Source organism: Rhinoraja longicauda, chromosome 20 (assembly GCF_053455715.1).
Source record: "Rhinoraja longicauda isolate Sanriku21f chromosome 20, sRhiLon1.1, whole genome shotgun sequence".
Lineage (NCBI taxonomy): Eukaryota > Metazoa > Chordata > Chondrichthyes > Rajiformes > Arhynchobatidae > Rhinoraja > Rhinoraja longicauda.
In genome coordinates this window covers 19,982,732-20,005,828 of record NC_135972.1, presented here as the reverse complement: position 1 = coordinate 20,005,828, position 23,097 = coordinate 19,982,732, and the positions used below count along the sequence as shown (strand labels likewise).

General features: G+C 47.6%; 2 protein-coding genes across 2 annotated transcripts in view; both read right to left on the bottom strand.

The window, feature by feature from the left end:
* The window catches only part of LOC144603621 (serine/threonine-protein kinase 38-like), a 38,755-nt gene extending 32,495 nt beyond the window's left edge, over positions 1–6,260 (bottom strand). The window contains exon 1 of the mRNA XM_078417113.1: positions 6,174–6,260. Coding sequence (XP_078273239.1) covers positions 6,174–6,230 — 57 coding nt within the window. The 5' untranslated portion in view covers positions 6,231–6,260. The remainder of the gene's footprint in view (positions 1–6,173) is intronic.
* Positions 4,945–22,583, bottom strand: med21 (mediator complex subunit 21). Its single transcript, XM_078417115.1, has 4 exons — positions 22,521–22,583; positions 20,666–20,780; positions 19,479–19,579; positions 4,945–6,439 (listed from the first exon to the last, which is right to left on the bottom strand). Exons 1-4 carry the CDS (start codon positions 22,560–22,562, stop codon positions 6,263–6,265), a joined length of 435 nt encoding a protein of 144 aa, XP_078273241.1. The 5' UTR covers positions 22,563–22,583; the 3' UTR covers positions 4,945–6,262.
* Between the last annotated feature and the right edge of the window lie 514 nt (positions 22,584–23,097).

Genomic DNA, 23,097 nt, shown 5'->3' with positions numbered 1-23,097 from the left:
GGGTGGTCGCTGGTCGGCACAGACTCGGTGGGTCTTTGTCCCAAACATTATGTATGTCATAAAAGAACAGGAGCAGTTAGCAGCAAACTGGTAAACAGTCCACAGAAAATCATAGTTGCTGAGGTTAGTGTTGTGCAGTGATCAAGTGCCTGATATTTGCTGGGAAGAAACTGATCTGAACCTGGAGATCAGTTACCGAGTTACCGAGCCAGGCTGTGGTGCAACCAGTCGGTATGTTCTCTACTGTGCAACTGTAGAAGTTCAATAGAATATTCATCTATATCTTTTAAGGAAGGAGAGGCGATATAACAAATAGAACAGGAGAAACCTCTCATGCATATATTAATTCAGAGTGCGTGCACCCAATTAAGTGCCTTCATCAAGCTTGCTCCTTGCCAAGCCACATCAGGACAAATGTGCAGAGTGAAGATTCATTAGGAAATTACAACTCACTTCCTTGATTCGTCATTGCCACAAGAACTGTGTCAACACTGGTGATTAGATTGGCTGGAACAATTTGCTTGCTGGTAAGTAGCAGAGATAGGGAAAGATTGGACCGAGTGACCTGCGCGGCGGGAGTGTCCCGAGAAGCTGTGTGGGCCCAATCCACCCGCCGAACAGCACGCTGCTGACTGGATCGTGCCCCGGTAGACCCGACTCGCCGGAGAAGCCTGGCAGCGAGGCCGATTTGGGTCGAAGGAGTGGCGAAGGGAGCCTCGGCGGCACCGGGAGCCTCGGAGGCCGGCGGTGGGAGGGCATTGCGATCGACCCGCGATCAACGGTCGATGAGCGTGGGGGGACAGACGGACCGCCATGAAGAACAATGGCAGCCTGGCGTGGGGGCCGCCATGAGGGAGGGTGGGAGAACAATGGGGGACCCGGCGTGGGGGAGCATTCTACTTTAGAATCCTCTGCCCAGGGGATAAATCTGTGTTTGTTTGTTCGTTCGGGTTTAGGTGATGTGCACATGGCAGCCAGCCAACAGTCGCTTGTCTTTTTTTTGTTTTCACTTTCAATTTCAAGTTTTCGTGTAACTTGTTGTGCATTGTGACTGTTTGGCAGACCAATTTCCCTCCGGGGTTGAATAGAGTTTTATCGTATCGTATATACCCCATTGCAAGTGCAAATTTGGTGTGCACAAGGCCCATTTTGATTGGATGCAAAACTAACAAATAGCCTTAGATTTCTAAAATAATTAATTTAACTATTTGCAGGTGCAAAGTTGAGTTAGTTGTCTTATATACAAGTTTGGTGAAGTACAGGTACAAGGCTGGTAAAGTTGCATGTTCAATCTTGGAGTTACTTCATTATAAAACCAGACACAAATTCAAATCAACACATTCCTGTGAGCACGAGATAATCCATCACACCTCTTAAAAGATTGCCCAGTCATGCAAACCGGTCAGAAAACTGACCTGGGGGTTTCAGGGAAGGTGCTACAAGTTCGTTATAACAGGAAAATACTCTGGAAAGTCAGGGGCAATATAAATGAAAGTTCCTCATAATAAACTAGAATTATCACATGCTCAACGTCTAATCTTACGATGGGGTGGCTGCACTGGCCTTGTAGTTTGAAGATAGGGATTAATCAAGGATAATGAGCTTGGCTTTTTACACGGGAGATCCTGCCCAATTAATTTGATTTAGTGTTATCTGAAGTAATGGACTGTTTCCAAGTGCACAAGCTGGTAAGGCATTTGACAAGGTCAAAAAAGGAGCTCATAAGATCTAGGGCAATTAGATCTAAAGTTTTCTGGGTGAGAGGAGAGATGGGGTGCTGGTTGAAGTTTGTTCTCGCTCTGCAACTGGCGTGCAAAATCAGTGTTGAGACCCTTATCTTCATTATGGGAGGAGTTGGCTGCGCCTAACGGCTGCGGCTCTCTGGCAGTCTGTTTGTCTTTTTTTCTTTTTTTTTTGTTTGTGTCGGTGTTGGGATGGTTTTTGTTTCTGTTTTTGGCTGTGTATGTGTGGTGTGGGTGTGGGGGGTGGGGTGGGGCGGGGGAAACCTTTCTTTTATTAGGTCTCTTCCCCGGGGCGCAGCTCGCCCGCGGGGCCTTCCATCGCCGGCGCGGCTCGGCTGCGGGACGTTTCAGTGCCCGGTGCGGCTCGGCCGCTGGACTTAACATCGCCAGCGCGGCTCGGCCGCGGGACGTTTCAGTGCCCGGTGCGGCTCGGCCGCGGGACGTTTCGGTGCCCGGCGCGGCTTGGCCGCTGGACTTAACATCGCCAGCGCGGCTCGGCCGCGGGACGTTTCAGTACCCGGTGCGGCTCGGCCGCTGGACTTAACATCGCCCGGTGCGGCTCGGCTGCGGGACGTTTCAGTGCCCGGTGCGGCTCGGCCGCGGGACGTTTCAGTGCCCGGCGCGGCTTGGCCGCTGGACTTAACATCGCCAGCGCGGCTCGGCCGCGGGACGTTTCGGTGCCCGGTGCGGCTCGGCCGCGGGACGTTTCAGTGCCCGGTGCGGCTCGGCCGCGGGACGTTTCGGTGCCCGGCGCGGCTTGGCCGCTGGACTTAACATCGCCAGCGCGGCTCGGCCGTGGGACGTTTCAGTACCCGGTGCGGCTCGGCCGCTGGACTTAACATCGCCCGGTGCGGCTCGGCTGCGGGACGTTTCAGTGCCCGGTGCGGCTCGGCCGCGGGACGTTTCAGTGCCCGGCGCGGCTTGGCCGCTGGACTTAACATCGCCAGCGCGGCTCGGCCGCGGGACCTTTCGGTGCCCGGTGCGGCTCGGCCGCGGGACGTTTCAGTGCCCGGTGCGGCTCGGCCGCGGGACGTTTCAGTGCCCGGCGCGGCTTGGCCGCTGGACTTAACATCGCCCGGTGCGGCTCGGCCGAGGGACGTTTCAGTGCCCGGTGCGGCTCGGCCGCGGGACGTTTCAGTGCCCGGCGCGGCTTGGCCGCTGGACTTAACATCGCCAGCGCGGCTTGGCCGCGGGACGTTTCGGTGCCCGGTGCGGCTCGGCCGCGGGACGTTTCAGTGCCCGGTGCGGCTCGGCCACGGGACGTTTCAGTGCCCGGCGCGGCTTGGCCGCTGGACTTAACATCGCCCGGTGCGGCTCGGCTGAGGGACGTTTCAGTGCCCGGTGCAGCTCGGCCGCGGGACGTTTCGGTGCCCGGTGCGGCTCGGCCGCGAGACGTTTCGGTGCCCAGGGCGGCTCGGCCGCGGGGCCTTCCATCCCCTTGTGGGGGCTGTGCGTGTCGTTTGCCTTGGTAGGGGTCGAGCTGCCTGTCCGTGGGTGCGGGGGGAAGAGAGGGGAAGTTTTGTTGCCCCCATCACAGTGAGGGGGTGTTTGGAGTCACTGTGATGGATGTTTGTGTTGGGGTCGGGTGTCCTGTGTTCTTTTCTTTTTTGCTGTGTTTTGTGTGACTGCTGAAATTTCGTTCGGTGTAAAAAGCCGAGTGACAATAAAGTGTTGTTATGTTATGTTATGTTATGTTATTAGGCCGGGAATAAAACATAGAATAGTGCAACACTGGGACAGGCCCTTCTGACCACAATGTCTTTGCCAAACATGCTACGTTAAATTAATCCCGTCTGTCTGCACATGATCCATATCCGTCTATATGGTTATCACAGAATACAAGGATGGGCGATTGTGGTCCAGCTACATAGATTGTTAGGGCAGATCTGGGGCACTGTATGAGTTCTAGTCACCACATTACAAGGAGGATGTCATTGCTCTACAGGGGGCACAGGAGATTTACCAGGGTATTAGAAAGTCCGAATCCAAAGAAGAGTCTCGACCCAAAATGTCATCTGTCCCTTCCCTCCACAGATGCTGCTCGACCTACCAAGTTCCTCCAGCACTTTGTGTTTTGCTCAAGATTCCAGCAACTTCATTTTCTTGTGTTTTCACGAAGGTATTGACTGGGGTGAAGTGCTTCAGGAGAGGTTGGATAAACTGGGTTTGTTTTCTTTGGAACAGACTCAGGCGAGACCTGACTGAGGTACACAAAATTATGAGCATAAATAGGGTAGATTGTGAGAAACCTTTCCCCTTAGCAGAGATATCCATGAATAAGTTTAAGGGGAGCTTGGTAATTAGTGGGCATTTGAAGTGTTTTCTCACATAGGTTGAAATCTGCAATGCACTGCCTCAGGGGTGAGAGGGGTAGAGATTCTCACAATATTTAGGTACTTCAATGAGCATCTGCAGTTCATGGCACAGAAGACCACAGACTGAGTACTGTAAAATGGGTTTAATGTAGATGGATATCTGATGGGCAGCATGGGCCAAATGGCTTATTTCTGAGATATGCACTCAATCGAGATTAGCCAGAGTCAGGAACAGCTTGGTCCCCACTGTGATCAGAGGATTGAACAGTCTTCTTCTAAGTTAGGGGATAAGCCAATGGAGTTAGTAAAGTTCCACATAGGTTAGACAATCACAATAATTTCATTATTTTATCCTAAAATGTGCTCGATGAACTCACCTTGATGCAAATTATATTCAAATCTAGGCATCTTCCAGCAGACAGTAACATGCACAGAGCAGACAGGATTGCCATGAGTTTAGCGTGTTCATACTCACTTTTTTCAATTTCCACAAATAAATGACAACAATATTGTTCATCTCACACAATCTACTTCAATCATTGAGTGAGATGAACCGAGCCTACAAGGTGAACAAGTTTGTATCCGTGGAAACACTAAAAACTGCTGCTTTTTGCAGACAAAAAAGGATGCAGGAATACAAATAAATTAAAAATTAATCTACATCTATCTAATTTTTTCCATTAACATACCCAACATTGGGGCCATCAACTTGTAATATAATAATTCTGAACAAATAAATCGAATTCATTCATCTGTTGTATATTAGTCAAGTACGACTAATAAACATGTTACGTCAGAGGTGCTGATACACCGTACTGGCACAGACCGTCACAAAACAACAAATAGGTAATGAGATTGAGTGCAATTTCTTTCAAGTTTTGCGATTTTATTTTCCCTTGAGCAATCGTCAATGACACAGGTAATTGGACACCAATCATGGAATGCAGAATACACTTCAACTGTGCACTATAGCCCAACAGGAACTATTCACATGTTAGCAGCGTGATAATGCAGAGGGAGCAGGATTCAAGGGCAGATGTCTGCTTCCTGACAGCAGACATCCCTATGACTCACTGCAGCCCCAGCAAGTCCCTCAAAGTTCAGTCACAATTTTAAATAAAATACATAGGGAAGAGATAAGAGTACAATCTGCCTTCTGCTGGTTGGGGGCAGAGGGGAGGGAGGGAGAGGGGTAGAGAATAGGTGGTTATGAGGCTTTGTACAAGAGTCGGTCACCAAGTCCTTTACAGATACATTTTCATTGGCAGCAGGCACCACTGCCAAAGTAGTAGCACCCATGGTTACTGCCTCAGCCGCGCATTGCGGTTGTTGCATTGCCCAATAGACCAAGTTCACCGTATTGTAGTGTGCGTGATTCTCACACTCACCTTTGCCACGGGACAAGGCTCTCTGCCTCAAACGTGCAGGTGGAGTGCAGGAGGGTGATAAACAGTGACTGGGTCACTTTCCCCTCCCTTGACTATGCTCCAATCCAAGAGCAGCAATAATTGTGGTTTTACCTCTGCACTTACTTACTGGTCGTGCTTTCAGAACCCAGTGATAAAACATTTCTCACCAGACAGCATTCCTGATGTTGAAATGGATGCAACATCTGGCAGGACAGGTTTTTGAATGAAATTGGTCAACACCTCACAGAGAACACCAGTTGAACAGTGGAAGTGGTGATATTGTACGGTGTGTGAAGGGGAGAGGGAAGAAATCCCATATTCACTTTTATTGAAAAATACAGCATGGAAACAGGTCCACCAAATCCATGCCAACCATCAATCACCCGTTCATACTAGTTCTATGGTATCCCACTTTTGCATTCACTCCCTGCACACTAGGGGCAATCTACAAACCTGCACTCTATGGGATGTGGGAGGAAACCAGAGTGCCCAGAAGAAATCCAGAGAGAATAAGCAAACTCCACACAAACTCCAAGGTCAGGATAAAACTCTGGTCTCTGGCTCAGTGAGACAGCAGCTCTATTAGCTGCTGCCATAGACAGGAAATTTTATTTCTGGCTCAGCCACAATCATAATGGTATGCATTTAGCTCCACAGGAAAAAAATGGAACTATTTTAGTCTTAATATTGATAGTTAAATATTTTACCAAAATCTTTTCCGTCGTCCATCTGCAATGAAACAAAAGTCTGCGGTTTCTTGGCATGCTGGTCTGAGCAGCAGAAACAGTTGCCAGTGCTAAGATTCAGAGGCACGGTGGCTGTAATCACAGCTTCTTGTGCCGAGCTGTGACTGGGCAATGTCTGCTAACGCGCACTGAATCTTCTCCAGGAGCACATCTCCCCGGTACACGACTTCCTCCAGGCGGGCTGCTGCCTCGTGGTTCTCCTCCTCCAGCTGACGCAGGCTTGCAGCCTAGACATTGGAAGACACAACAGGATGAGGCCAGGGTGCAGAGAATGGGCGCTCAGTATAAACACTGGAAGAACACTAACAAATGAACAAGAGAAATTAACATATTTGGCTTGGGCAGCATACAACCCAGCGGTATGAATATAGAGTTCTCTAACTTCAAGTAACTCTTGGTTACCCTCTCCACTGACTGGTTAGCATGCAACAAAAGCTTTTCACTGTACCTCAGTACACGTGAGAATAAACTAAACTCAAACTCAAAAATGTAACGCTGGAGGGAGAGATATGGGTAGGAGGAGACAGGGAATGAGAAAGAGGAGGGATAAAAAGAAATGGCGGACTCGGGGATGGGAGATAAACACAAGGAGTGGAAAGGAGAGCTGATATTGGTATTCAATGTCCATACTATTGGGTTGTATCAAATTAGAATACACGACCGAAAATTCATCTGTTTGCAATGGTCTCAAACTGTGTAGGGGCTTACTGTGCACAAATCAGTCACCATTTTTCTTGCAGAGATTACTCTTCATAAAATACTTCACAAGCATAGCCCAAGACTGCAATAGTAGTACATAAAACAAGTTTTTGATCTAACCAAGAAAGGAACTGTATTGCCCGGAAGCACATTGCTTGAGATTAGCCAATATATTAAAACCACTGGGTGCCGTAATTTCTACTTCTGCAACAAACCCTTGCATGACTTTATTTGGGAGGATGGTTTATACACTTGAATAGTGTGGACTTACAATTCCCAGTAACTATTCTGCTAGTCATTTAACTAGAGCTTCACCATACTGCTAACAGCCTGCCTGTTCTCCTGCTCTTAACTTGGACCCAATATATTATTCATCCAGTCTCTACTTCCCATTCCCTTGTCTTTACTGACCTAGAACAGCTTATGGGCTGGGGACTTCCATTAAACATCATCATTCCGATTTTCAAATTCCAAGCTCTTTGCCCCATTGCTCCTTCAAAATGCTTTCAAACAGGCAACGGAGAGGCAGTCGTGCCGAGGAGGACGGGCTGCACCGTGGGGAACAAAGAGGGATTTGGCAGGGGAGGGGGGGGTGGGATGCCAAGAACAGAGGCCCCAGCAAGGGGGGGGGGTGGAGGGGGAGTCGCCGGGAACAACGACTCTAATGAGTATTTTTGTGACTTTGTCGGCGTCAGAAACGTGGCGACTCTGTACTTTGTGTGTTCTATGCAAAAACGAAGAATTTCACTGTAACTACGTACAGATGCTCCCCGACTTAAGATGCCTCGACTTGCGATATTTTGATTTTGCGATGGTGCAAACGGCAGCAATCCGTAGCGAGCCACTCTGGAACTTCCTCCCTGAACAGTTGTACACCTCTCTAAGCGTGAGTCGTCTATCTCAATGCCTCTTCACGATGCCAATGAAAAATCCACAAGGACAAACACCTTGCAGCACACACAGTTCTGGAAGAACTCTGAAGATCAGGGTGCATCTATGGAGGGAACAGAGAAGGCTGCAACTTGAAACATTGTCTGTACGTTCCCTCCCCAGATGCTGCCTGACCCAGAGTTCCTCTGGCAGTTTTGTGCTTTGCTCATGATTCCAGCATCCGCAGTACCTTGCTTCTTCACCTTGCAATGTGCCGCTCTGTTGAAAACACCCTCTAAGGCAACAAAACTGCATTGGTTAATAGTCTCAGATCAAAGTGTAATCTTTAGGTTACTAGTGGCACTCACTTCCCAAACGCAATCAATTAACTCTAATCAGCTCACTGTGGCCAGACGTGGTGATAAACACAATTCACAAACTGCCCCCCTGCACCTTGCACACTGCTGACACAATCCCAAGCACCTTCCTACTGTAAATTTGCCCTGATGTTCCTACACAAATATTTTTAAAAGCTAACTAGTGTCAAAATCTTACACCGGAAGCCTTTAGCACAAGGCAACTGTACCAACATCCTCTCCTCAACCCCACCCTTTCAATTACACTGAAATGGGCGCAGTAAAGATTTACAACAATATTTCCGTGTCTGGTAGGTTTGAGTTATAGGAGAGGTGGGATAGACAGTCCTTTTTACTCCTGGAGCATATGAGGGGAGAATTTATATCATCATGAAGGTCTTTGATGAGGTGAATAGCTACTTTTTCCTGCGGGGGAGGAGATTTAAAAATAATTGGGGGGGGAGGATTTCTCTTCCACACAGGGTGAAGGATATATGGAATGAGCTACCAGAGGAGGGGTAGAGGTGGGTATAATTACGACATTTGGAGGAGTACATGGATAGAAAAATTTCACAGGGATATGGACCAAATGCAGGTTAGTGAGACTAGCTTTGTTAGGAAACTGACAAGATGGGCCAAAGGGCCTGCTTCTGTGCTGTATACTTTAATGACAAATAATTTTTGTTTCCTTGAAAATCCAAAGCAAATACTTGCAAACTGTCGAATAACTGACTGTGCGTGTGTAAATGTTAACCTGACACTTTAGTGCAGCAATATTAGGCAGCCAGCCAGAGTTTGCAGAGATATTTCCATGAACAGCAATGCTTTGAACTGTTAATTATTCTGTCAGTGGAGGAAGAATGTGGGATTAGGCTTGCAAGCCCTCCCCATGTTATTTCAAACAACTTCATTGCATATTCAACATCCACCAGCAGGTGGAAGTGCATACACAGCCTCCATTTATCACCGCTTCCACAAGATGGCAGAGACCCATCACCCCACGCTAGGCTGTCTTCAGCCTCCATTGTCCCGTTGCGAAAGGCTCGCACCCTGACATCTGCTGTTTCAGAGATCATTCAGATGCAAACATTAAGCATTCACAGGGAGGCACTCCCATTTTATGGTTTCATCGGGAACTGGTAGGACACAAAGAACTTGAAAACAAAGTGCTGGAGATGCCCAGACCTGATGAAAAAGCTCTCAATCTAAATGGCAAGGGATTAGGAAAGCAGGAGGTGCAGCAAGAATGGCCTCAATGGAAAAAAGCTTGCAGGTGCAGTTATGATGAGAAATGGTACAACTGCCAGCACTGACGTTTGACAGCTTCTTCCCAACAACCATCTGACTATGGAATTGTCTTAGTTGCACTAGAAACTTCAGGATTTATTTATCACCATATTGGGTTTTTTATTAATTGAACTTAAAAAATATATATGTTACCTATTGATAACAGCGCTTACAAACCCGAATTGCTGCTTCATGTAAGGATTTCCTCCAGTGATGCTGCCTGACCCATTGAGTTACTCCAGCACTGTGTCTATCTTTGATATAAAGATATAAACACCTGCAGTTCTGTTTTACTACATTAAGAATTGCATTATTCTGTTTTGGTACAAATGACAATTAAAGACTGTGATGAGATCTGGATAATCTGGTCTGCCTTCACTCGAGGTTAGAATGAGAGGAGGCACATGTGGGATCAGCACAGTAGATGTGGAACGTTGGTGAGATATACCCCAGTTTCCCATTAACACAACCCATTTCCATCCCCTGACATCAAGTTACATGCATGTCCTGCTCTGTCGTGGATTTTGGTTTTAAATAAAAAACAGCCATTAGCTTTGTTTACAAAGGGATAGTAGAGAGAAAAAAAATCCAGAAACCTATAAGCATCTTGAAAAGACGACACGTTTTTCTCTGCTCACCAAATTGACAAACCGATGTAGACAGAATTATTTCTTCATCCTCTTAAAAACTGCATCATTCCAGCTTCATTTACAATCAATAGCAACGGTATTGCATGTTAGTCACAGAGAGCAATCCTTTAGCACCTTGCATGACTTCAGACAGTCAAAGTGCTTCCGAGTGGTCAACTTTGAAAGTGTGGGCACTGTTTAACGAGACTGTGGCAGCATTCAGCAAGCCCCACAAATGTGATGAATGAATATTACACCAATCAGAAGAGTCTTCAGCCTCCTGTGGCACCACTGACGAAGCTGACAAGGGCAAATTTTGGCATGCTGGCCTTAATCAGGCAGGGAATTGACTATAGAATTTGGGATAGACACAAAATGCTGGATTAAAGGGCCTGTCCCACTTAGGCGATTTTTTTGGCGACTGCCAAAGTCATAGCAGATCGCCAAAATTTTCTTTTACCCAAACGACAATGCCGAGTCAGGTCCAGATTACACCGATGTTCGGAAACATCGCGAAATTCCCACGCTGTCAATGTTTCTCCGGCGTCCTAATTTTCGCATCTTGTATGGGTTACTTAAAAACCAAGCTTCACTGTAACAAGGCATAAACTGGATTTACTTCCAGTTTACTAATAGCTGTATTTAAAAAAATAATTTAAAAAGTGGTTAAGTGGATTTTTGTGAAAGGTACGGGAGATGCATATCTGGTTTCTGGGTTGCATATCTGGGTTGGGAGCCTACTTTAAATGTAATGGCTGATGGCCATAAACATCGCGAAAATTCCCACGCTTACCTGACCGTCAAACTGTCAACTCCAATCTACCTGTCAAATGTCCTGACGGTAAATAAATTGGTTAAACACAAGCATTTTATGGTACTTTGAAATGACTTTACTTATTTTAATATTATGTGCTTCTAAATGCATCTAAGAGAACCTATCAAACCTGGGGACAGCATGCGACAGCGACCGCAATAAGCAACGATACCTGGCGACAAGCCAGCTGTCGCCGAGAAATTTCACTCCGGATGATTTCTCTGCGATGTGCTGACATCCACTACGATTTTTGGAAGACTCCTCAGGATCATGCCTGCGACACCCCGGCGAACTGTCGATGACAGCCTAGTCGCCGGCAGTCGCCTTAAAATCGCCTAAGTGGGACAGGCCCTTACCTCATAGGGACAGGCAGCATCTCTGAAGAGAATGTTTCGGGTCAAGACACGTTATGTTACAATTGTACAAGATCTTGCCGAGGCCGCACTTGGATATTACATTCAGTTTGGGTCACCCTGCTGTTGGAAAGATGCCATTAAGCTGGGCAGTACAGAGAAGATTTACAAGGATATTGCCAGTGTTCGAGGGCCCGAGCTATAGGGAGAGGATGGGCAGGCTAGGACTTTATTCCTTACAGCGCAGGAGGACGAGGAGTGATCTTATTTGGGTGCATTAAATCATGGGGCCACTTAGATAGGACGAATGCACAGTCTTTCTCACAAGGTAGGAAAATCAAGAACCTGGGAGGAACATAGGTTCAGGGTGAAAGGGGAAAGATAAAATAGGAACCCCTGGGGCAACATTTTCATACAATAGTGGATATATGGAACAAACTGCCAGAGGGAGTAGTTCAGGCAGGTACAACACAACATGTAAAAGGCATTCATGCATGTATATGGATAAGAAAGGTTTAGATGGTTTTGTGCCAAACACGGGCAAATGGGACTAGCTTAATAGGATATTTTGGTCGGCATGGGCAGGTTGGGCCAAAGGACTTGTTTCCATGCTGTATGATTATGAATTGAAACATTAACTTTCACATACACATAATAATAATAATACATTTATTTTATATAGCGCTTTTCAAGATACTCAAAGACGCTTTACAAAGCGAACAAGACATAAAAACAAACAAAAGATTTGTCCTGACGGAGAAGCAGCGAACAAACAGCGCCAGCGTCCTCTCACGTCAGGGTCCGGCAGTAAACAATAAAGAACACAAGACACAGAATAACAATTTAAACACAAACAGCCATCACAGTGATTGCTCCAGGCACACCCTCACTGTGATGGAAGGCAAAGAAAAGTCTTATCTCCTCCTCAATCTTCTCCCATGGTCAGGCAGTCAAACTGCTGCCTCGAGGCGATCGAGGCTCCCGACTTTTGAAGCCCCCGCCGGGGGATGGAAAGTCCCAGGCCGAGCCGAGCCGATGAAGGTCCTGAGCCCCCACCGGGCGATGGAAAGTGCCGCGGCCGAGCCACGCAGGGCGATGGAGGTCCTGCGAGCGGGTCGATCGAACCTTGCACTTCGGGGCGGTCGAAGTTGCAACGGCTGGAGCTCCCGAAAGCCGGTCGCCAGCCAGGGACCTGCGAACTCCCGATGTTGCGGTCTGCAGGGCCCACGGCCGAAGCCTCCGAGATGGTAAGTCCAGGCCCTGCGACCGGAGTCTTCAAGGTCGATCCCAGCTGGAGGCCGCCGACTCCACAGTGTTAGGCCGTAGCGCGAACGGAGATACGACACGATAAAGGTCGCATCTCCGTTAAGGAGGAGATTAGAAAAAAGGTTTCCCCCACCCCCCACATATACAGAGCTAAAAATAAATCAAAACATACATTTAAACGATAACAATAGACAAAAACAAAAAAGACAGAGAGACTGCCGGTGAGCCGCAGTTGCAGAGTGCAGTCACGCCCTCGTACATGCCGAACATTTTATGTTTTGGAAGTAAAGTAAAGTTGTTGAGGCAGGAAGAAAGAATGGTGAATTTATCTTAAAGGTTGAGAAACCACAGAGATTGCCACATAGAGATTTTGAATTCAGAGAGCAGAGGTGTTTTCACAAACATGTTTTGGGTGAGGGGGGAGGGTCTGTGAGCACAACAGGATGTGGACTGATGCCTACGGAAAACAAAACTGTGCAAGTGACATTTAGCATTTTAATCTAGTTATAAAGTAGGATGTGGCTTTGTACTGAATAGATTAACTTGTGATCTGCAGTACCTGCCAAACCCACAGGCCCCAGCACTGAAAAGGGCGAGGGCAATCTCATCACGTTGGCTCATCTTGGATGACAAGCTAACAGAATGGACAAAGTATGGTGCGGGAGGCCATTCTGTCCATCATGTTGGTGCTGGATGAAAAAGGGCTCACCAATGTCGTACCACCTTCCAGTACATGGCCCAATAGGTCAGTTCTTCACTTGCACATCAAGCATTATTTAAACATTTTTATGGCTTCTACATTAAACCAACCTGCCAAGCTGAGAATTTTATGTTTCTTCTAATCCTTACAAACTCTATGCAGACAGCAACCATAGTCAGGATGAAACCCTGGCCTCTGGCACTGCAAGGCAACAACTCTACTGCTACGCCACTATGCCGCCTCTGTTACACTCCATGGCATTTGTAATCCCTGGTAAACTGCAAATCCACACCATTGAAGGAGACAGGGGTGTTCCTCTCCATTCTCTCAAGATGGCCGCGCCGTTGTGTTTGGCTGCCTGTCGTCGCTCACCTGGAGATCGTAGTGTTCTTCGAGCCACTTTGGTTTACGACCGCCGAACCCTCCTGTTGATCCGACCCTCCGTCGTCGACTTCTTCAGTCCAGGAAACGGACAAAGTTTCTTCCAGCAATCGCTCCTCGATCAACTCCCGGTAGATGTGCGGGCCCAGCCTTACATCCACCGCTGCACGCACCGCGCTAGGAGGCGGGGTAAACGCGTGGGAACATTCGAAAAATTTTAAAACCTCGCCCGCGCTCATCCAACAGCGGCCTACCTCGCCCAGCGCTGCGAAGTCGGACCTGGTCGACCTTACAGCTCCATCCACCGGCGCTCCCTCGAGCTCAGGTATGCCGCTCTTCGACCGATCATCCCGGTCCCTGGACTGCCGGCCCGTGGGCTCCCAGCAAGGCTATCTGTGAAGCGCAGCGGCGTGGTCTCCCTGAACCTCCGCCCGCTGGCGTGGGAGCCGCTACCAGACCGAAGCTCACCTGTTGTCCCTGCTGTCCCTGCTAAAGTGGCCCTGATCAACGCAAGATCCATACAGAACAAGACCTTCATCCTCAACGACTTCTTCATCACCCGTGGATTGGACTTCTTACTGCTCACAGAATCCTGGCTTAACCCTGGTGAGCTTGCTCCACTCGTGGAACTCTGTCCTGATAACTGTAACTTCTTCACCTCGCCTAGGCTCTCTGGACGCGGTGGGGGCTTAGCCACTGTGTTTAAGAAACATTTCAACTGCCGCCTCCTGAACGCTGATCATTTCTCCAGTTTCGAGGTGCAACTAATTAAAGTAGGCCTAGCCTATCCCCTCTTAATTGTTCTTGTGTATCGCCCACCAAAAATGCATTAGGACTTCATCACCCAATTTGCTGATCTGATTTCTAGCATTTTGCCCAAATTTGACCGGATCATGATTCTTGGTGACTTTAATATTCATGTTTGCTGTCCCACTAAGCCTCTTGTGAGTGAATTTATGCACCTGGTTGAGTCCTTCAATCTGACTCTTCACACCACGGGACCCACTCACAAGTTAGGCCATACTCTCGACCTAGTGTTATCGTCCGGATTCCCAATCAACAACATTGAAACTACTGAAGCCTGTCTATCGGACCACAGCGCTATCATTTTTGACGCATCTCTGCCTTTATCTCCCGCAAAATCTCATCTCCCTGTTCGCTACTCCCGCGACATAAATTCATTGACTGCCAGTAAATTCTCCGAGGCTCTCACAGCTGCCCCCAACATCTGCACTATTGAGGCCTCTCCCCCCCATCTCAGCACTGAAGATCTCGCCTCTTTATTTAATATCACTTGCTCTTCCATCCTGGATTCTATCGCTCCCCTTAAAATGAAAAAGCCTAAGCCCAAAGGTCGGCCGTGGCTCAATGACACCACCAAAGCCCTAAGAAGGGAGTGCAGAAAATCAGAAGGAGGTGGAAATGTGACAAGCTTCAAATTTCCTTCGAAATTCTGAGAAACAATCTTCTCAAATACCAGGAAGCAGTAAAGTCTGCTAGAGCACAATACTTCTCCGACATTATTTCCAAAAACTCTCATAACTCCAAGGTCCTATTTAGAACAATTACCTCTGTCATATGTCCCGCCCCCAGTACCAGCTTAGTTGGGTCCCCTGCTAAGTGCGAAGAATTCGCTAAATTTTTCACCAACAAAGTTGAGAACATTAGAATGAACATTTCCCCTCCCACCCGTGACCTAGCTGTCTCACTAGTCTGTTCATCTAAATTGGACTGCTTCCAACCCGTCACTCTATCCTCCCTTGCAAAGCTTGACTCCGCTATGAAACCTGCAACCTGCCCCCTTGATCCTGCCCCCACTGCCCTTCTGAAGGATGTCATTGCAATAGCCGGTCCCAGCATCCTCTCTATTATCAACAGTTCTCTGGCCACTGGCACTGTTCCAACCAGTTTCAAGCACGCGGTGGTCCAGCCCCTACTGAAAAAACTTAACCTAGACCCCACCTTGCCTAGCAACTACAGACCCATTTCCAAACTGCCATTCCTGTCAAAAGTCCTTGAAAAGGCAATTCTAAACCAATTAGTGCCCTACCTGCACCAATACACCATCCTGGAAAGTTTCCAGTCAGGTTTCAGAGCCCACCACAGCACAGAGTCTGCCTTGTTGAAGGTACACAACGACCTGCTTCTCGCCATCGACACCGGCGACTGTGCAATCCTGCTCCTTCTCGACCTCAGCGCAGCATTCGATACAGTGGACCACACCATCCTTATTGACCGTCTCCGGTACGCGGTTGGTATTGATGGCACTGCCCTAAGCTGGTTCGCTTCGTACCTCAAAGATAGGAGTTTCGCCATCAACATAGGCAGTTATTCCTCTGCTCCAGCTAGCCTCTCCTGCGGAGTTCCACAAGGCTCCATCCTAGGCCCCATTCTCTTCTCTCTATGCATGCTCCCCCTTGGCCAAATCATTCAAAGGCACGGCATTTCTTTCCACTGCTATGCCGATGACACTCAGCTTTACCTCCCCCTGAAACCCAACAACCAGTCAAATTTAAACAGCCTCTTACACTGCCTTGAGGACATAAAATGTTGGATGGCACAGAACTTCCTCCAATTAAATGAGAGCAAGTCTGAGGTCATCCTATTCGGCCCCCCCGACTCCATCAAATCGATAACAGGCAGTCTTGGAAGTCTATCCTGCCTAGTCAAACCGCATGTCAAAAACCTCGGCATGATATTTGACTCTGCATTAAAATTTGATAAGCAAGTCAACGCTGTGGTAAAAGCCAGCTTCTTCCAACTTCGAACCATAGCTAAAATCAAACCTTTCCTCCAATTCGACGACACAGAAAAAATCATTCACGCTTTCATTTCCTCCCGCCTAGACTACTGCAACTCCCTATACACTGGGATCAGCCAATCTTCCGTGTCCCGCCTGCAACTGGTCCAAAACGCCGCAGCGAGACTCCTGACGGGTACCCGTAAAAGGGACCACATCACCCCGATTCTGGCCTCTCTCCACTGGCTCCCTGTACGGTACAGAATCAACTTCAAGCTCCTCCTATTCACGTATAAAGCCCTAAATGGACATTCCCCCCCCCTACATCAAAAATCTTCTAACCCCCCTCTCTAACTCCAGGTCCCTCAGGTCGGCCGACTTGGGGCTACTCACTATCCCGCGGTCTAGGCTTAAGCTCAGGGGTGTCCGCACTTTTGCGGTTGCAGCTCCTAGACTGTGGAACAGCATCCCTCTCCCCATCAGAACTGCCCCCTCCATCGACTCCTTTAAGTCCAGGCTCAAAACCTATTTCTACTCCCTAGCGTTTGAGGCTCATTGAGGAGGCGCTGTGAACTGTTTGCGTGCTACTGTAGGTTTCTTTTTTTTCTTCTTTTCCTTAGTACCTAATCAGATGTACAGCACTTTGGTCAACGTGGGTTGTTTTTAAATGTGCTATACAAATAAAATTGACTTGACTTGACTTGACTCCAAAAGTCTCCTTAGTCTTGTCAGTATTGAGCTGCTGGTGATTCAGCCCACACAACTCAAAGTCGTTGACTATACCTCTGTATTCAGCTTCCCTCCCCTCACTGATGCAGCCCACAATTGCACAGTCAACCTTTGTAGGTGGCAGAGAAAGGAATAGGCGCAGGAGATTTGCTGCCCTTCCTGATACTCACCCACATATTACCTGGCTGAACTTTGGTGTGACCACTCCCCAAGGATCACATCTACATTATTCTCTGCTCCCAAATACTCCTTAGCGAGTCCAACTGATCCATGTAGTCTGAGGGGAGCTGCAACAGGGTTTCCTGCAAATATAGTCGTCAGGGAGACTCAACGTCTCCCTGATCGCCCACATTTCACAGGATGGGCATCCTACTCTGTTCACTGCAATTTCTACCCCTCAAGTTACTACTAAATTTAAAGACCTTACTTTGACTTAGCTTGTCACTGCTCAGCCTCCACGTTGAAGCCTAACATAACACAGGGCATGAGAATTTTGGGAATCCATGGCACACTAGGGTGGAAACATGCATGCTTCCGCAGAATGACTATATCAAACATGATGGTATGGACACAAGACTCAGAATGCCAAGCCACTGCTGTCAGAGCCAAATGCAATTAATTGTCTTCACCAACCACATCTATACTGAAATGAAACAGACCTTTGTTAAGTTTCCTCTGCAGGAAAAACATATTTCACTTTGAAAGTGAAAATTCCGTTTTACATCATTTTAACTGCAACGTTAAATTGTTATGAAACCGGATGAAGTTTGACAGCACATCACAAGAAAGTTTGCCAAGTGGTTTTATTCTTCATGCTTTCTCAATCGTTGAACATGCAGCTTGTTATCACATTACCCATCCCTAACAGCCCTCAAGGACATGAACTGCTGCCGTTCCTTTGGTGAAGGCATTCCCTTTACACTTTTGGGAGGGCAGATTTACACCTGGAGACAATGAAGTTGGTTCCCAGTCAGAATGAGGTGTTGTCACCAAAAGAAGGGGACATGCCGGTGATGCTCCCATGTCCTGAACACTCATTCTTGGTGCTAGAGGTTGTGGGTTTGGAATGTGTTGTTGAACTAGTTTGGGCAAGTAACTTTAGTGCATATTGAAGAAGGCACACTGCAGCCACTTCTGCAAGGAAGGTAAGAATGCATGTAGTGACATACAAAACAAGCAGGTTATTTTATCCTGGTATTGAGCTTCATGAGAGTTCTTAGAATTAAACCTTATCTAGACAACGGATAGTTCTCCAACACACACCCAACCTAACCCACATGAACATTAAAAAGGATTTTAATGTGCAAGGTGGCAAGAAATTTGTCACAAGCTACCCATTCTCTTCAGCTCAGTCTGAAGAAGAGATCCAACCTGAAATGTCACCTATCCATATTCTCCAGAGATGCTGCCTGACCCACTGAGTTACTCCAGCATTTGTGTCCTTTTACCCATTCTCTGACTTGGTCTTGTAGCCATTGTATTTGCACCTGCCATAAAACAGCAGTTTTGAGTGGCTTAAATGTTAAAGACACAAGAGGCTGCAGATGCTGGTATCTTGGGCAACAAAATCTGCTGGAGGTGGAGGCAGCAAAAGGCTGCAGATTCTGGAATCTGGGCAGCACAGCAGTAGGGTTGTTGCCTTACAGCGCTTGCAGCACCAGAGACCTGGATTCGATCCCGACTACGGGCACTGTCCGTACAGAATTTGTACATTCTCCACGTGACCTACGTGAGTTTTCTCTGAGATCTTCGGTTTCCACCCACGCTCCAAAGACGTACAGGTTTGTAGGTTAATTGGCTTGGTACAAGTGTAAATTGTTCCTAGTGTGTAGGATAATGTTAGTGCGGGGATCGCTGGTCGCTGCAGACTCGGTGGGCCGTAGGGCCTGTTTCCCCGGTATCTCTAAACTGAACAGATGGCAAAGCTTGGAACCAAATACGCAAGGGAGGGGTGGGGTTGGCAGAGATGGAAACAGTGGGGTGTAAGGGCCCCTGTGGGGAGGGGGGGGTGCAGTGATGGACAGATTGAGTGGGTAGTGGAGGAGGGGAAAGAAACAGGGTGATGGTGGGATGAGGTTTAAAAGGAGGATGTGTGTGAGAGGGTGACTGGAAGGATCAGAAGAAAAAAAAGAGAAGGGGACAGAGGGGAAAGCAGGCAACCTGAATCAAGAAGCTCGTTATTCTGCCACGTGGACTAGTTATTCTGCCACATTTTGGGCAAAGAAGCCCACTTGATTTAATCAGCGTCTGAAGGAGCTTCTTGACCCGAAACTTTACCTATTTCTTTTCTTCAGAGATGCTGCCTGACCCGCTGTTACTCCAGCATTGTCTAGCCTGCTTGATTTCTTTCTTTAGATCGGTTAATCTAAATAGTCACTCCGACCACCAGCAAATCTGCAACAGCCCCAACACTGGCAGAACCGCTCAGACAGCCACTCCTACCTGCAGAGCCGCCGTTGATTCTTCACTCGGTAGCGAGTCGACTAACACATCGATGTCTTTAGCAGTCCTTGCGATCAGTGCAGCAAAGAGCTGTGCATATTCTGGGGATAGTTCAGAATCAGGCAATTACAAAAATGTTCTTTAAAGTCTCACCATGACATGAAATGGTGAATAAAAATGACGTGGTTATAAAATGGCCTCTTTGTCATCCCAAATTTGCATGGATTTTCATGGCAGGGCTGTTGACTCAACATGTCCACATCAGTGCTGTAAACAGTCCCATTAGTCCCAGTCTGAAGAAGGGTCCCAACCCAAAACATCACCTATCCATGTTCTCCAGGGCTTCTGCCTGACCCGCTGAGTTACTGCAGCACTTTGTTTCCTCATTAGTCCCACCCCAGCCCATCCCCCACAGCCGCGACATTTATCTTCTTCATGCATTATCACATTTCCTTGTGAAAGTTACAAATGAATCTGCCATGGCCAGCTATTCCAAGATGGCTTTCCAGGTTACAAATCACTGCCGCAAAGAGAGAGCCTGCATTTCCCTTTGTATTTTTGACAACTTAAATACAATTACCTTTTACATCAGATTTGGAAAGACGACTCGATTTATCTCAGTCTTGACAAATATGTCTTGATTTGCCTGGTCCACGGGTACTGACCACCTTACCATCGAAGGGATCTACAGGAGGTGGTGCCTCAAGACAGCAGGCAAACCCAAAAACCTACACCACCCAGGCCCACGTTCTCATCTCGCTGTTACCATCAGGAAGAGGGTACAGGAGCCAGAAAACCGTGACCTCCAGGTTCAAGAACAGCTCCTTCCCAGCAACCATCAGGCTCTTGAACCACGCTGCAGAACATTAACCACAACCCTACCTCCGCAACAAATTATTATGGACATTTTATAGATTGTAATTGTACTTTGGTTTGCACTATTACGGTCTGCAGTAAAGCCCAACATTTTATTTGCCTTCCTAACCCCATCCTACATTTGCAAAGCAAGTTTTATGTACAACAGTCAGATGTATCCCTTACACCAATCCACACAGACTCTTAAAAAAACATTTTGCTTTTCTATGCTTTCAACCAAAATTAATAATCAACATTTCCCCACAGTATATTCCATCTGCAGTTTTTGAGGAAAGCTATTGTCATGCACCCTTACTCACAGAGGCTCTTACCTTCTGTCGGGTTAGACGGCTGGTCTTTGTTTATGGCGGTCTGAATGTTTGTAAAGGATGCTGGAGGAGCACACTGCTGCAAGACACCAATGGCATTGCAGAACTGGTCTGCGAGCTAAAGAAAGAGAATTTATAATCAAATTGCTGCAAACTTCATTAAACAAGGGGTATTATGGGTTACAGTAATAAAGCAACTTCCATACAGATCAGCCACGATCAAACAAGGGCAAATGGGGCTATAGACAATAGGTGCAGGAGTAGGCCATTCGGCCCTTCGAGCCAGCACCGCCATTCAATGTGATCATGGCTGATCATTCTCAATCAGTACCCCATTCCTACCTTCTCCCCATACCCCCTGACTCCGCTATCTTTAAGAGCTCTATCTAGCTCTCTCTCTTCAATGCATTCAGAAAATTGGCCTCCACTGCCTTCTGAGGCAGTGAATTCCACAGATTTACAACTCTCTGACTGAAAACGTTTTTCCTCATCTCCGTTCTAAATGGCCTACCCCTTATTCTTAAACTGTGGCCCCTGGTTCTGGTCTCCCCCAACATTGGGAACATGTTTCCTGCCTCTAACGTGTCCAACCCCTTAATAATCTTATATGTTTCAATAAGATCCCCTCTCATCCTTCTAAATTCCAGATATCTTAGATGGTCAGCATGGACGAGTTGGGCGGAGGGAAAACGGTGTAACCACGTTTTTGTGCTTTTGTGGCAGTGGTCAGAGGGCCTGTTCCTGTGCTGTATGTCCTCCAAACACCAGAAATCCCACAGTAGAAACACAGTGTGCTAATGCAGGACCTCCAAAGGGATCCAACCACTTGTCACATCATCTCCAACGGGATCTCACCACTAGTCACATCACCTCCACTAGTCACATCTTCCCATTTCCATCCCTTTCCGCCTTCTGCAGAGACTGTTCCCTCTGCAACTCCCTGGTCAACTCATCTCGTCCCACCCAAACTATCCCCTCCCCTGGTGCCTTCTCCTCCAACCGTTGGAGATGCAACATCTGTCCCTTTACCTCCTCCCTCGACTCTGCCCAGAGACCCCGACAGTCCTTTCACGTTAGGCAGAGGTTAATTTGCACCTCCTCCATCCTCATCTACTGTATTCGCTGTTCAAGATGTTGCCTCATACATTGGCGAGACCAAATGTAGACTTGGAGATCGTTTTGCTGAACACGTTTATTCAGTCCGCCTGTTTGCTAATCACTCCTGGTTGCTAAACACTTTAATTCCACTTCCTATTCCCACACTGACCTTTCTGTCCTCCGTCTCCTCCATTGTCAGAGTTAGGCTAAACACAAATTGAAGAAACAGCATCTCATATTTCACTTGATCAGCTTACAGCCCAATAGTATGAATCTCACTTCAAGTAACCTCTGCAATCCTCTCTCTCCATTCCTCCCCCACCCACATGAGCTTTTGATGATCTGTTTCCTTTATCATTCTTCCTTTTTAGCATATCTTTCATTAATTGTTCTATATTTCTACTACACGGTCTATATCACTCGTTTCCCTTCCCCGTGACTTTCAGTCTGAGGGGTCTAGACCCTAAACGTCACCCAATCGTTTTTTCTCCAGAGATGCTGCCTGTCCCGCTGAGTTACTCCAACATTTTGTCTATGTTCGGTTTCAATCAGCATCTGCAGTTCCTTCCTACACGTTGCATCACAAGATTTTGCTTAACATTGTTAGTGAAAGAAGTGATTTGCCATATCGGTGGGAGAACTGAGCCGTGAACGGGGGAGAAAGAACAGTAGATAGGATAATGGGGATATGACTTGAAATTGGAGAATTTGATGTTCATTCCGTTGGTTAGTGGGAAGGGGAAGGGGAGAAGCCGCTCACCGAGTTGACCGCATCCTGCAGCTGGGTCAGCCGATCCGCCATCTTCCAGCAGCAGCAACAAGCCGCCCCGCCATTGGACCACACACTTAGCAACGGACAGCCAATCGGCGGCCGCCGTACTCCGCTGTCCGGGAGGCGACTGTCAGCCAATGAGCGATCGTACACCAAAGCGAGACGGCCGCCCGCTCATCCAATCAAATCGCTCAGACGGATATTATCAGCCAATCACAATCCGTAATGTGAAGCCGCTCGACAATTGGAGGAACGGCGTTCGGAAACAGTCAATCGCAATGGGCGCTCTCAGTGAGAGCCAATCAGCGATGGGAATTCTGCACAGCGTCACGCCGCTCCATCCAATCAGATTGGGAAACAGGCGAGGCCAACCAATCACGTGTAGGGACGGGGGAAGAACCAAGCAGCTAATCGGCCAATGAGAATCAGCCATTTCCAGGTTGTCACGTTGCTTCTAAACTTTGGGTGTGACCTTTGTCCTGACCTTGTTTGGTCGATGGATAAAGATTAAATCTTCAGTCAGCAGCAAAGGGCAAATCATGGCAGAACCAGTACTGATGGTGTG

What these genes read in the sequence shown, in the direction of transcription:
- med21 (XM_078417115.1), bottom strand. Translation starts at nt 22,562, where the DNA reads ATGGCGGATCGGCTGACCCAGCTGCAGGATGCGGTCAACTCG. An exon ending in TGCAGGATGCGGTCAACTCG is followed by an intron (nt 20,781 to 22,520) that starts GTGAGCGGCTTC and finishes CTCTTTCTTTAG; the next exon opens with CTCGCAGACCAGTTCTGCAA. An exon ending in GCCGTCTAACCCGACAGAAG is followed by an intron (nt 19,580 to 20,665) that starts GTAAGAGCCTCT and finishes AACTATCCCCAG; the next exon opens with AATATGCACAGCTCTTTGCT.